This window comes from Amblyomma mixtum, chromosome 1 (genome assembly GCF_055824585.1).
Source record: "Amblyomma mixtum isolate Tamu chromosome 1, ASM5582458v1, whole genome shotgun sequence".
NCBI classification, from domain to species: domain Eukaryota; kingdom Metazoa; phylum Arthropoda; class Arachnida; order Ixodida; family Ixodidae; genus Amblyomma; species Amblyomma mixtum.
The window spans coordinates 300,961,672-300,975,270 of record NC_143012.1 but is presented as its reverse complement, the minus strand read 5'-3'; the positions used below and the strand labels follow the sequence as shown (position 1 = coordinate 300,975,270).

Genomic DNA, 13,599 nt, shown 5'->3' with positions numbered 1-13,599 from the left:
TAACTATGTTGTCTTCCCGCACGCAACTGGGCTATTCTAACTATCCAAACAGAAAGGCTTGCCCCCACCTCCCCATTTCTAAGGCACCAATTCTCACTTCAACTCACAACAATGCAATGAATGATACTGCAGAACACCTGGCAAAAGTTTCATGCCAAAGGACTGCTTTCTGCACTCAAATCATGGGCTTCCAGTGCCTCCTGGCTCCCCAAAAAATGGCGACCAGAGAGTTTCTCAATTCGGCGCAATTATCTGGAATCCATTACCTAATCTCCCAGCTTTTAATCGGATCCTTATAGATCATTTCTGGTGTTTTATAGAGATGAAGCCTCTTTTGCCATGCCTGCAATCTTAGATGCAGGTATCCTCTTCATATGGCCTCACAACCACTTAAATCTGTATACAGAGGGGGGGGGCACCACATAAAGTGGAGACAAATCTGTACAACAGAGACGTACAGAATACGCTTGTGCACAAAAGCACTTACAACCAACTCAACAATGAATGAAATTTGGGAATTACCTTTTGGAACTCGCTGAGGGCACGCATGTTCTCACAGACATCATTCTTGTGCAGCTCGTAGAGCTTTTTGTATAGCAGAGATTGACATCTTAGGCTGTAAAAGCAAAAGAAATGTGCCAATGACGCCAACATGTAATGCAAGTTTGCAGAGAAAGAATGGGAGCTTCTGCCCAAATCAGTACAGAGAAGTGTTAAAAGGCTAACTACAACAATGACAGCAGTCAACTCCACTCTAGCTCGACACTGAATGTAATGAATTTGTCAACTGTTGGCCTGACCAACAATACTTGGAAGTGCCAGCTGATTCACAGGCCCAGCCCACTTCCTAAACCTGTGCAGTGATTGCACTACCTCTTCTTCATGACCCCACCTTGATGGTTCAAAGCAAAAACATCGCAACCAACCATGAACGCATACGCACCTTAATACAGCAAGCTTGTTGTCAATGCTGCCATACGCATCATTTTGCAGCTTCTGAAACTTTGATGAGATGTACCTGCAGCAAGAATAAGAGATAGAATCAATGGTAAGTACAATAAGCACACGACAACAGGGCAACTCCACAACAGCCACTACATAACTGTCTAGCAGTTTGCTTAAAAAAGAGAGACCTGCACAGCCCCTAACCACCACGGGCAAAATGTATGGCAAGTTCAAGCACCACAGGTGCCAAGTTCGGAGCAGGACACCATCAACTAGAGCTAAATGCATTCCACGCCTAAAACAAAATGCCTCGTGCAAATTACACAGCAGGAAGTGCCACACTCACTTGATGAGTGTGAGTGTCTCCTTGTACATGCGGTACACATTGTCGCTGTCGGCCCGGCCATGCTCCATGGCGTTGCCCGTCAGGATGAAGTAGAGCACCGCTTCCAGATATTTGACCGCCTGGGCCGTGCGGTGCGCCTCCCGGTCAGCCTCATGCTTCAGCCGCTTGGCCTCGCACAGGAAGTAGTCCGAGCTGCCATTCCTGCGGAGTGAAAGGGAACCACATCGTCATTTCCCGGTTCAGGAAGTTCCTCTCCTGTCATGCCAAATGCCTGGGAGGCATGTCGCCAACCAGGCCGCATTTTTCACAATTAGTAAACATGGCTATGGTTTGGCTTTTTGGGAGCTCTGTTGACCTTTGTTCAGTGGCAAAAAAAAAAAAAAAAAAAGGAATATTCTCCCTGCCACTCAACAGGAACCTCATTAACCTGATGCTCCCTAATGCTCTCGTAACAGCCACAGGGACTATGCCGGTGCTGGATGGTGGTGTGGTCTAACTGCAGAGGTTCGAACGCACAAAAAAGTACTATTGTCATTACTGTTTGCTTGTGTGAAAACAACCTGCAGCGCCAATATTTGTATTTGAAATTTATTTTTTCCCCCATTTTTGAGCTTATAAGAAGCTCGGTTCACATACATATATATGTACTCTATGTGTATCAGCCACAAAAGTTTACAGGATGCGTGCTCATGGAAAAAAAAAAAAAAAACATTATTGCTGTGCTGCTCATGATCCAATCACCTGATAATGTTACCAGCCAATGAATTATGCTTGTTTCCACACACCTTCAGACAAGACGACTGACATGCACGATGCTTTCAAATAAATTTTTTCCCATACACCTGCATCCCATAAACTTTTGTGGCCAATTGTACATTTGCTGCAAGAGTTAGAGAGGAGTGTTTCCTTAGTAGGAGAGTTCAGAGAAGTTTAGGACCTCTAGACACTTTACTGCAAATTCTGCTTTTCATTGCTGCCTCTATTTCCTGCAGCCTGACGAGAGTTGCGGCAGAGCTCACTGCAAGAGAATACGTCTCCAAGGCTTGACTTAATAACAGCCACCACACTCAATCTAACATGTCCTACATGTCCTATTGCCACATTCCATAAGTAGTGCACACAAGTGCTAATGGAGTCGCCGGTGAACAACCCATTTTTTCATTTTTCAGGCAAATGAAGATTCTGTAGCACAGCCAAAAAGACCGTTCCGGTCTTGCACACTTTCTGCCACATGCAATCCTAATCAAAATTTACCTTTGCATCCTCTTAAATCATGACAACACTGCCCAAGGGAAGCTCCCCAATTTTTCAGCATTGCTCACTGTGCTACCAAGTGCTGCTGCCAGCACTGGTGCTCGCCGACCACCTTCACTGACACTTCTCACTGCCACTCGTCAACTCCGTCATGGTCCCAATGCTGCGCCTCACTTTCCGAACCACGAGCGTTGGATGCATAGCCCAATATTACCACGTGTACGCTTTTGGCGCGTGCTTGCAGTCAATTTTGCAAGGGAAGAAATGCGAGATGCTGTAAGTATACAGTAGCTGACCAATTTTTCAGACTTAGTGGGACCTGCAAAATGGCATGAATAATCGAACAGTTCGAAAAATCCGCGAAATAAAAAAAAATCACTTCCCTGAAAAATAAATTGGCTTTAAAAATGGTGAACTTCACCGTTTCCCATGTTCCGTTTGCAAGCGATACTAGATTGAATTTCAGCCTAGCTTTCTATGCGATACGGCTGCGAGTCATGGTGCTAATGTGCCGCAATGGACGAGCCACACAAGGTAAGAATAGCCTGTTTCCATGAACAACAATGGTCGTGAAGACCAGAGAGGGAACCCACAGAGAGGAGCGAGTGGAAGTGGGTGCCTACGACTGCATGCTTATTCCCATGACCCCCCCCCCCCCAACCTGTCCCGCACTACATGAATTGTCAGCGAAGCCATGGCGGATCATCCTGCAGCTGGCCTGCTTTCCACACAATCGCGCACCCTGGCTTGCGTCTCTCTCTCTCTTAGTGAAAATGGCTGCTCACATCTGTATTAAAAACTTTCAAACAAACGATCTCCACAGAATTGCAGGAACCTATTTTAGTACGAAAAATCCAACTTTCAGATTCCACCGAGTTCAAAATATCATTTGCGGACATGCTCCTACAAGGTGAGTGATGGTTCCTCAGTAAGTCTGAAATATTGTGCAACTCCAGATTATTGGACAAATAAAAAATCGATGACTGTAGTAAGCACTGTTTGGAAATGAGTTCAGACAAAATACTCGGAAGTAGCTGAAGTGTGGTGAAAATCTAATTAGTCTCGCACCCTTACAAGAACCACGAAGCCCTAGCATACTGGGCAAATAACTTGTTGGGTGCATCTGGCTTTGGCGTAGCGTGGCACAATAGGGGATATTCAAAATTCCGCAAGTGCGCATTTCCGCATAATGTTGCCCCCAACAAGATGGCGGACCATGCGTTTCCAGCTGAAGCAAAGCAAGAAAGACTGGATTTTTTGATTGATTCTTCCAAAATACGTTTCTTACATTCTATCCACACCTTTAGCGCCTGTCCTGAAGCCCATGTAGTTCCTTTATAGCGAAGTCGGCCATCTTGTTAGGGGCAACATTGTTATGCGGGTAAGCGCACTTGCGGAATTTTGAATATCCCCTATTTGGTCAGTTACCGTACAAGTGTAAGGGCCACACCCTGTTTTCCAGAAGAAAATGAGCTATGTAAAGGCCGCACCCAAACTCCACGACCTATGTGGGAATAGCCTTCGGAATGCACACACACAGGAACTTCCACAAGCTGCTCACAGATGGCGCCCGAGGCTACTTTTTCCTCCGCGGCAAGCTGCCACTATACATGTCGGCATCAGCATCGCCAGCTCCAGCTTTTTGTGGCTGTCAAAAGCACAGGAGTTGTGGTAGCATGGTGGTTCACTGTAGTTGTGGCTTTCGTATATGCTGCTGAGCGTAGCAATTTTATAGCACAATGGGCAAGCACCTCAACAGCTCCACGGTTAGATTTTCTCGCGAACACCGCAAGTGTGCGGTGCGCAGGAAATTCGAAGTGGAGCACCAGAAAAGCACATTTCCCAAGGCCATCCATGCAAATTTCCCGAACTGGAAGAGCTGCTCTGTTATGTGATGAAAGTGCGGAACAGCTTTTAGGTGCTAACAACGGACATGCTGCGCGACTTCTTGTGGGATGAGCATGCACCAGAGCGCAGCACCGGCTCGGAGTGCACACATCATGAGCGACGATTGAACGTAGGATTAATGCCACTCACTCCCCAATTGTGTTTTTACTTGAAAAATTTTTCACACCCCGAAAATTTGCCCTCGAATCTGGAAAACAAAGTGCAGCCCTTATACGCGTTTATACTGTAAAATGCTTCTGCCGAATAATGGCAGAAGTAACACAAGTGGCACGCACACCTGTACCAGTCCTGAATGATGGCTGTGAAATCTGAGGTCAGTGTCCTGTACTCAAGTAACACTTGTTGCTGGGCTAGTCGGTGCATTATTCTTTGTACAAAAGTTAGCGCAAAAAACACGACACACACAAGAAAGGTGGACAGGACAATGCGCTACAGGACAGGACAACGTGCGTTGTCCTGTTCACCTTTCTTATGAGCATCAGTGTCCTGTGAGCCACGAAATATGTGCGATTTCATCATTGCTTCATTCTTTGAATTCACTAAATTGCTAAAAGTCAGCCTGTCTCACGAGCTGGAATGACAACGAATGAAGCAGCAATGATTGAATGATTGATTATATTCACCTTTTAGTGCCTCATATGCCCTGTACTGATATTTGAAGCCACGGTTGTCACTCGGCTGTTCTAAGCTAAGCAGCATGAGAAAAGTAGTTCAGTTATAAATTATTTAGCAGTCCTGTACTGGTATTTGATGCCACAGTTATCGCTCGTAAGCTAGGCAGCATAAAAAAAGTTCAATTATAAATTATTTAGCGGCTATACGAAACTATCATGTGGTTATCCATGTAGATTAATGCCCAACGCACTATTACAAGGAAGAAGACATAACCAATATTTGGTGTCTATGCTCCTTTAATGCAGTACAATGGCAGCAGCGTATACACAGGCCTCTGTATTTGTATAGACCTTTATACACACACACCGAGCGCCGCCATCATCGCCAAATACTGGACCGCGGCAGCACCTGTGAACACCTGCTTCTAGAGCAGACCTGCAGAAAATTGAGGTAGGAAGCTCCCTCCCCCCCACAGTCCAAGAATAGGGTATTGTGAGCGTTATGAAAAGGTCCACAGAAAGGAAAGCTGGGCGAGTACATAAGGATTCATGTAGCCAAATGCATGGAATGGTACGCTGGTCAGTTTCTAAGAAGAAACGTAGGACAGTGGTGTCTTCCATCCCGTGTTTCGTCTCTGCTCGAGACATGACCCATCAGTGCACTCACTTGGATTCCCACTCCCGCTGCGAGTTGTATGAAAGGAGCTGGGCAGGGTTGCCACGCTGGTCGTGCCTGTCGGAAGAGGGCTCGTCCTTCTTCACGGCGGCCAGCATGCCTCCGGCTCCGAATGGCGCAACCGACAATGGCCCGCAGCTGCCCAGTGAGCCCGTTCCGCCCATGCGTCTGCCGGGCGTCTCGTGCCCGTTCACCTCGCTCTGGTCCGAGCTCGACAGAAGCCCCTCCCAAGAGTTCACCTGCACAGAACACCAGCCAAACAACTTTGTTTCGAGTGTCCTCCTTTGGAAAACCAACAATGTATGAAGGGTTTAATGTTTAATGAACACTCTCAAGGTTAGGTTACTTATAAACATAAATACCCCCGAAAGCAGAAGAATTGACAGCCGTCGCCGTAGCTCAGAGGTAGAGCACCGGACGCGTAATTCGGAGGTCGTGGGTTCGGATCCCACCGGCGGCAGGTGGTTGTTTTTTCTTCCGCTTTTCTAATCAGTTATCTTTAAACGATAACATATTCAGTAATATTCTAAATTGATCAACACCACAAAATAAATAACTTAAAAAAAAAATCCCCTGTGCCCTTTGGTTTCTGTGGCTGTTGGCTTCTCCCTACATTACTGTTATTTAGTACGGGGCTCCACTACTGCGACAAATTTAAACAAGCTCTATACAGCTCTATACAATATCTTGCATGCTGCCCCTCTAAACAGTTTAACTTACACAGATCACATGATTTATACCAGTACATACTGTCACAAAGGACAGCAATAGTACTAGGCTGCTGCAAACTATTTCGAAAGCACAGTTACTCTGGCATCAGTTTGAAATTATACTGAACGTTAACATCAAGAGTACGCACAAGCATGTATGACCTGTGGTACATAATTTCATGCTTAAAGCATGATATATATATAAGCTTAACACGCCAATGGTGCAATGGGCTACAAAAGATGCTGTAGCGGAGGACTCTGGATTAGGGTTTTCGAAAGTGCACTAACTAGAAAAAGGAGGAGCAAAAGTCTCACCTGACTAGAAGAGATAGCGTCTGTGCTGCCCACCATGGCGACTGGGTCAGAGATGCGACCATCCAGTGCAGGCCGAGACTTGTTTGGCGCTGACCCGCCATCCAAGTGGGACCGGCTCCGCGAGCCTGACTCCTTCTTGTCCCGATGGTGGTTGTGATGCCTCTTGGAGCTGGACTTGTCGCTGGATGGCGTGGTCTCCCGGCGGGAGGACGAACCTTTCTCGGAGCGGCTCTTAGAGGATGACGAGGGCCTTCCACGGTGCTGCCGCGAACCACTTCGCTGGCTTGAGTATGAACTCAGGCTGCTGGGGCTGTCGCATGAACGCAGTGGCTCTGGCCACGCAAGCCGGCTTTCCAACTCGTCGTCCGGCCGCAGTGGTTCCGCAGGCCTGCACGCAAAAATAGCATCAAGTGCCCAAGTCAGCCATCACAGTAAAAACTGTCTTCAGCCAACGTTCACAGCAAGTGCACACTGCCTGTGCACTCTGCAAACTATAAGTGATTCAAAGTGCTCCCAAAGACATGCAACTTCTTTGCAAGAGCCATGTGATGCAACAGTTAAACCAACAGATGTGAAAGACAGCAAGAGGAAAAAATTTCTTGAACCATCATGCGACATAGCAAAAAAAAAAAAAATGCAACAAAAGCCTTGTCTTGGTGCAGCCTCAAAAACTGCAGATATTGGGAGGGCTATCATCAAAGCGAGGACAAATATAGGCCTTCTGTGACATGTACAGTGCAGCCTGAACACGTCATAAATTATTTGGCCTGCCTAGAAAACAATGGCAGTGCACTCACTCTCGCTTGACTCGTAGCGACCCATTGGAGCTAGTTGACACCCGGCGCTTTTTCTCCAGTTCTTTGCCATTCCGGTCTTCATCCGGAGCACTTTTCCTCTTTGAGCTCGATTTGGTCTTTGCTGGAGAAGACGCTGCACTGCTGCCCAGGCTTTGCTTGGGCGCTTCGAGCTTTGGGCCCAACGCAGCCGTCCCCGTCTCTGATGAGCGATCCTTGGAGACAGACGGCGATGGCTGTGGCTTTCCCGGCCGTCCGGGTAACCGGAGGAGGTGGCTCAGCGGTATGCTCACCACCACACTGTCTTTTGGAGCTGTAACGGGAGCACTTTCCCTGACCTCGCTGCCACTGCGCTGCCCAATGGGCGACAGCAGAGACGGAGGCTCGGGAGGAGTCCGTGGCATGCCCATCCCTTCCCTCTTGGGAACGACCGGCCCTTCCACATCTTTATGCACTTTGGGATCACTGCGGGACGCTTTTGGTGGCCGAGGCCGCGACGATGCAGCTGAAGCTGATGTTCGCTGCTCGACTCGCACATCCTCGCTGGAAGACAGGCGTCCCAAAGCAGACGGCGGCGGTGCCTCATCCTCACTAGATGAGTCAGACAGCACCAGTGGTGGCTTGTGGATTTTGGAACGCTTTTCGTTGTAACGATCCGAGTGGTTCCGCTTCGAGGGCATCCGACTGACCACCGGAGGAATGCCTTCAGGTGTCGCCTCCCTGCTTCGAACACTGTCTTCCGCAGGCTCCGGCTTCACTGCAGGTGGAAGGGATCCAGACACGGTCTTGTTCCTTGAGTGCGGGACCACGCTGGGACTAGTCTCCTTCTTAGAAGCCTTGGATGGCCATAACCGTTTTACCGGCTCTGGCTGTGGCTTTGCAGGTGCCTCGGGACCTGACTTGACCTGCGACGGCTGCTGCTTGCCCAACCTCATGGTGATCCTGCCATTCTGCATTTGGCAAGGGCCACCGTCTTCGGACAGAGCGGCCGTCGCACTGGTCACAGGTGCAGGACGGTCCTGCGGTGATGGGCTGAGTGGCGTGGCCTGTACATGACTGGTTGGGGGCACTGGACTCCGGGATGGGCTCGAATGGACCGGGGAGAGCAGGAAATTGGGTGGCTTGGTCACGGGCGAGTGCAGCGGCTCCAAGCCTTGTGGGCTGGGGCTGCAAGGCAAGGACAAGTGGCTGTCAGGTGCCATGTTCCACCATTCACCGAGCACAGTTGTATTGTGCACAATTTTAATACTGGCATATCACTAATGGGCTATTATTTGGAAACCTTTTCTTTATTCCCATCTTGAAACACCATGGTACTATGAAAACGCATCCGCTTTTGGTACAACCAACTATAAATCACATTATTCATAGTGGAGTTTGTGGCCAGCAAACTGACCGTGACCAGAGTACTAGGCTATACAAGTGTGAATGCCATAAGCAAAAGATTGCAAGACACTCAGCACATACGGCCTTTAATTTTTTTTTTTTAATGTGTAAACATTGTATGGCTATGTTTGCATGAACTTGTCCGCACGATCACATCTGAACAAATGGGTTTATGCAAAAAAGAACGGTAGCACCAGATTCAGCATAATAACATCTCGTAAGGGAAATTGGGGATTGAGGTGGGTTAATTAGTTAATTAATCAGAGCCAAAAATGTCCAAAAAGTGGGCGGTTTCATGTCATCACGAGCTTGTCTGCAAGACTACGTCCAAGCAAACGGGTTTATGCGAAAAAGAATGGTACCATCAGATGGAGAATCAGAAAATCTACACATTTTACGCACATTTTTTCTACAAAATCAGAGGTCAAAATGGGTTAAAAGTGACACCATTCTCTTCTATACCATTCTCCATTCATCATGAGTGCAATTTCAGTATATTAGTACGCATGTGAGACAAGCAAACAGCGTGCGCCATATAAAGGGTCAAGAGCCTTGCAAGAAACAAAAACCAGGGCCCCACCTTTTGAGCATGATGCCCAAGTGATCCGTGTTGGGGAACTGTGAGAGGATCGGGGTGAACGAGTCCTCGTCAACGAGCGAGTCCTCTGCTCGAGACTGCCTGCCCATGGTGGGCAGGCCTGCTCCCAGCCCTGCCGGAGAGCTACGCTTGTCGATGAAGTCGGCCAGCTTCCAGCTCTGAGTGCTGCTTGGCTGCGGGTGAAATGAACACGAGTGAGCAACAACAAATGGAACAGTAGATGGCAGAGGCCTGCCTTTCACAATACGGCAACGATTATATTACTCAAACGGGGTTTCTCTGGCTGGCAGCTGTGCTATGCAGGCATTTCAAATGCCCTCGAACCAAATTTAATTAGACTCACCTGACAGTCTTTTATTGCTATAGAAAGTATTTCAAGAGCACTGGACTGAAACGTCATTAAGTCGATCATTAAGTTGACGGACCGCTGCGAGGACCTTCCTTCTGATCAAGACGGAACTGTACCCAGTGTGCATTGGGTACACAGTTCCTTGAAAAACACTTAAAAAACAAAAATATATAAGTAATAAACCTGAGCTGTAAGTTCACAAACTTCTATGTGCACTACATCCAATGTAGCATTTTTTTAACTGATGTGCAAAATGTGGCTACAAACATGGCAGCTTGAGAGATAATGCAGGTAAGAAAAAAAAAAAAAAGAAAAGTCAGTTCAAGCTCATCAACTCCATCTTTTGCTACCTTAATTTTGGAGTCCACCTGGATAATTGGCAGCCATCCTAAAAGCTAAATGAAACCACTGAATGGTGATGCCTCTTCTACTGTTAACTGTGTTAGTAAAAAGCAGAGATGACAAACATCCAAGATGAGTGAATGGAAAGCAATGCCAATGCAGACAAACAAAGTGCCAAAAAAATAAAAAAGAAGAATGTAGCCTGGTAAAAAAAAAAAAAACGGGTGGGCACCTTTATGCGCAGCTAGCCCAGGTACAGCATAAACATAGTAAAGGTTGCCACAGACCCCACGTGTCCAATGGCTCCTCTCGTATTATGCCATCGCAAACACTTGTACAAATTTCCTCCGAACTGTTCGCTTAATTCCCCCTGCTTGAGTGACATACATTAAGTAGCTTTCCAAGAATGCAAACTTCATTAAAACAAGAGCAGAGTACTTTCCAGGCTAATCAAACACTTGGCATCACCTCATGCAACCATAAAACTGGCAGTGACAACATGTTGTTGTCAAGAAATCCTCATCAAAGGTACAAGGTCATAAAAGGTAACTCAAAAGTAAGAAATATAGTTGAGGGGAAGAGGTGGCCCCCTTTAAGACAGCCAGAACAAAAGCAATGGGTGCCCACAAGGGACAACACACCTCTCGGCTTGTCTCTGGTGCAGACCCTTCGCTGTCTGAACTCTCAGAGTCGCTCCCCGAGCCCGAAGCAGAGGAAGAGTCATCAGAGTCACTGGAGCTGGACTCCGACGACGACATCTTCTCAACGGGACGCGGTGCCGGAATGATGTTCTCATTGAAAGGTGGCCTGTAATGGCAGCGGAGGCAAAGGAACTTCAGCAAAGGTTTTCAATAATTTCGGTCCTCACCTCCAACAAACACTAAACAAAAATCTTGCAACAGCAGTGTTCCAGAGAAGTGGTAAAACGTGAATGTAAGGCCCACAGCACAGTTTCCCATCATTAATTTGCACCAATAAATGTCCAAACACAGATTGAAAAAGTAATCCTTGAGAATTAAAATTTGCAGCTACGTACACTACAGAAGAAGAAAGCTTAAAATAAGATTACTAAATGTAATTTATAAAACAAACAAGTCTCGCAGAACAGAGTCCAGTTTGTTTAACAGACAAGCACTTTGTATATGAATAAATAAAAGGCTTCATCAATACACAAGGGCACAGCTATGAAACAGCAATTGCAGGTAACACTGCAGGCTAGTATGCCAGAGCACTGAACCTAGAATGCAGACTCGGGACATGAGGCAGTAAAAAAACAAATGGCGTGAATGAAAGTGCACTGCAGACTATTGAGTTTAGTATGTGGCATGCTTTGAAACTGCGACATTGAATTGGCATGAACATCAAGGTACAAAGTCTTGAGATCCTTCCCCGGCATAGTAAAGGGGGCAGTTTTTAAAGGCACGCAACTTGACCCTCCCCAAGAACCATTTCTGAGCCTCGCACATGTCCGAGCATCCCCACCGCTCAGGCGGTCGCAACCTATGCTGTTTGGAAGGACATGCCCGGTTATTTGCTGCCTATTATTGCAGAACAACGTATCCACCGCGGGGTTTGCTCCTTGCCACCGACTTTATACGACACCCAGCGACCGCGAGGCCCGGGCGTTTTGCTGCTCATTCTGCGCCGGCATCGAAGCAACACCGCTCGCGTCAGATGAAAAACAATAAAAGGGCGCTGTCGGGCCACGGCGGACAAGACGACCACTGCCACACTTCCTCCAAAGAGCGGAGTTTCCCCGGCACTGTCCTTCGCGGCGCGTTCAACGCCGACACGCCGGCAACGACGGCCGGCCGGCAGTTGCGCAACACTCCAGAGTTGCGGCTGGGACGAGGGCTCCGTCGAGTCGCGCCGAGTTTCGATTTTTTTTTTGCTCGCACCGCAGGAAACGTAACAAGGAAAACACCCCGCGGCAGTGAGGGTACGTATAAAAACATCACCGAAACAGTCTCGAGGGCGTCGACCACGACAATTGCTGCTCGGAAGCAGCAGTCGTCGCCTATTCGCCGCGCCGTGGTGCCAATGTTCAGAACTGCACGCACTCCCGCAGGCTTCCAAATAACCCTGTTCTGTGTCACTTGTGGCAAACATATATCCCCGCTAACTTGCACTCTATAACGTACCATAATACTAATCCCTCTGTACCCCCCGATATACGTCTGCCTTCGCTTTTAATCCACAACATTACCTTTGTGAGACCATTGGTTACCTGCTCTTAACATTCCATGCCCTGCACATGCCCATTGCTTCCTCTCGATTTCAGCTAGCATATCATTACCTAGCGTTTCTTCCCTCCTCACTCTCTTCCCGTCTCTCACCGCTGGACATTTTTATTTCTGTATTTAATTGTGCTCACACACTTCGCATTCTGATTTACCCATTTCGTTAAAGAGTCACCAAGTTTCTTATGTTCTTCGACAAAAAGAAAAAGAAACGCGGTAACAGCCGAGTCTAGACGCGTCCTTTAAATTACCTTTTAGCTTCTACTTTATGCGCTTCGCTTTTCCCGCGCCATTTCCTCGCCCGCGAAGGCCAGGGCGGCCACAGAAACAATTAACAGATGAGACGTTTGACCGCAGGAAAACCGTCGAGCGCGCAACGCAATCGACGAGCTCCGCCCGCTCTTCCACATTAAAGGGGGGAGAAAAAAAGGGGGGAGGGGGGTGCGTCCCAACCCACGCCGACTGGCAACTACAACGAGGTTAAGACGCAACAGCGCATAGCTTCGCTATCAGCGCCTCCCGTCCAGCTAACATCAGCGACTTCGGCGGTCCTGCTGCTCTTTCCGTTATCTTCTAATGCATGCAAAATGGAATTCTTCTGAGCCAGTTGGTACGCTGCATCTCATTCTAATGCACTTCCCCAGAGCGCTGGGGGCCTAAGGGACAGCTCGAGACCCCGGGCGCCAGTACGCCTCACTTACGTAACGTGCTGACGCAATTGTACAGAAAAGGGCGCATGAGGCAACCCAGCCGGGACTGACGAGTCGGAAGCGGGGGGGGGGGGGGGGGGGGGGGGGGGGGGGGGGGGGGGACGTGACGCCATTCACTAACCACGGCAATTATTCCGCGAGGCGTATTCGTGAGAACAGAGCAAACACGACGGAACAGAGCCGACACGACGGAGGCGCGGCGACAGATAGCGCAGGTTCGCGCAAGCTACCGAAGCTCAAAAACAACAACAACAAAAAACGACGGACCAATCTAGCAAGGCGTTCACGACTGATGAGCGGCGGGGGGAGGTATCAATACACAAGTAATCCATTATTTTTAAACATGAATCTTGCCCATACCCATTAATTAGCAGCGCCACGATCGACCACGATGGAAAAGAGCCTGAGATCT

At 48.1% G+C, this 13,599-nt stretch overlaps 2 protein-coding genes across 11 annotated transcripts in view; one reads left to right on the top strand and one right to left on the bottom strand.

Moving 5' to 3' along the window:
- Window positions 1–13,238, top strand: part of LOC149372196 (uncharacterized) — a 34,054-nt gene extending 20,816 nt beyond the window's left edge. For 6 of the 8 annotated variants that reach the window (XR_016286968.1, XR_016286966.1, XR_016286965.1 and 3 more), the window contains one exon: window positions 2,284–13,238. Coding sequence is in view for 3 of the 8 variants with exons in the window: in XM_089566601.1 (XP_089422727.1) it covers window positions 2,284–2,343 (60 nt within the window). In the remaining 5 variants the exon portion in view is untranslated. The remainder of the gene's footprint in view (window positions 1–2,283) is intronic. The other 2 variants (XR_016286967.1, XM_089566600.1) reach the window with 2 other exon arrangements.
- Window positions 1–13,599, bottom strand: part of LOC149372195 (uncharacterized) — a 203,570-nt gene that overhangs the window by 5,957 nt on the left and 184,014 nt on the right. For all 3 annotated transcript variants that reach the window (XM_089566599.1, XM_089566598.1, XM_089566597.1), the window contains 8 exons: window positions 10,879–11,044; window positions 9,529–9,719; window positions 7,566–8,729; window positions 6,769–7,156; window positions 5,735–5,982; window positions 1,292–1,492; window positions 944–1,018; window positions 523–616 (listed from right to left, as the gene is read on the bottom strand). In XM_089566599.1, the coding sequence (XP_089422725.1) occupies window positions 523–616; window positions 944–1,018; window positions 1,292–1,492; window positions 5,735–5,982; window positions 6,769–7,156; window positions 7,566–8,729; window positions 9,529–9,719; window positions 10,879–11,044 (2,527 nt within the window). The remainder of the gene's footprint in view (window positions 1–522; window positions 617–943; window positions 1,019–1,291; window positions 1,493–5,734; window positions 5,983–6,768; window positions 7,157–7,565; window positions 8,730–9,528; window positions 9,720–10,878; window positions 11,045–13,599) is intronic.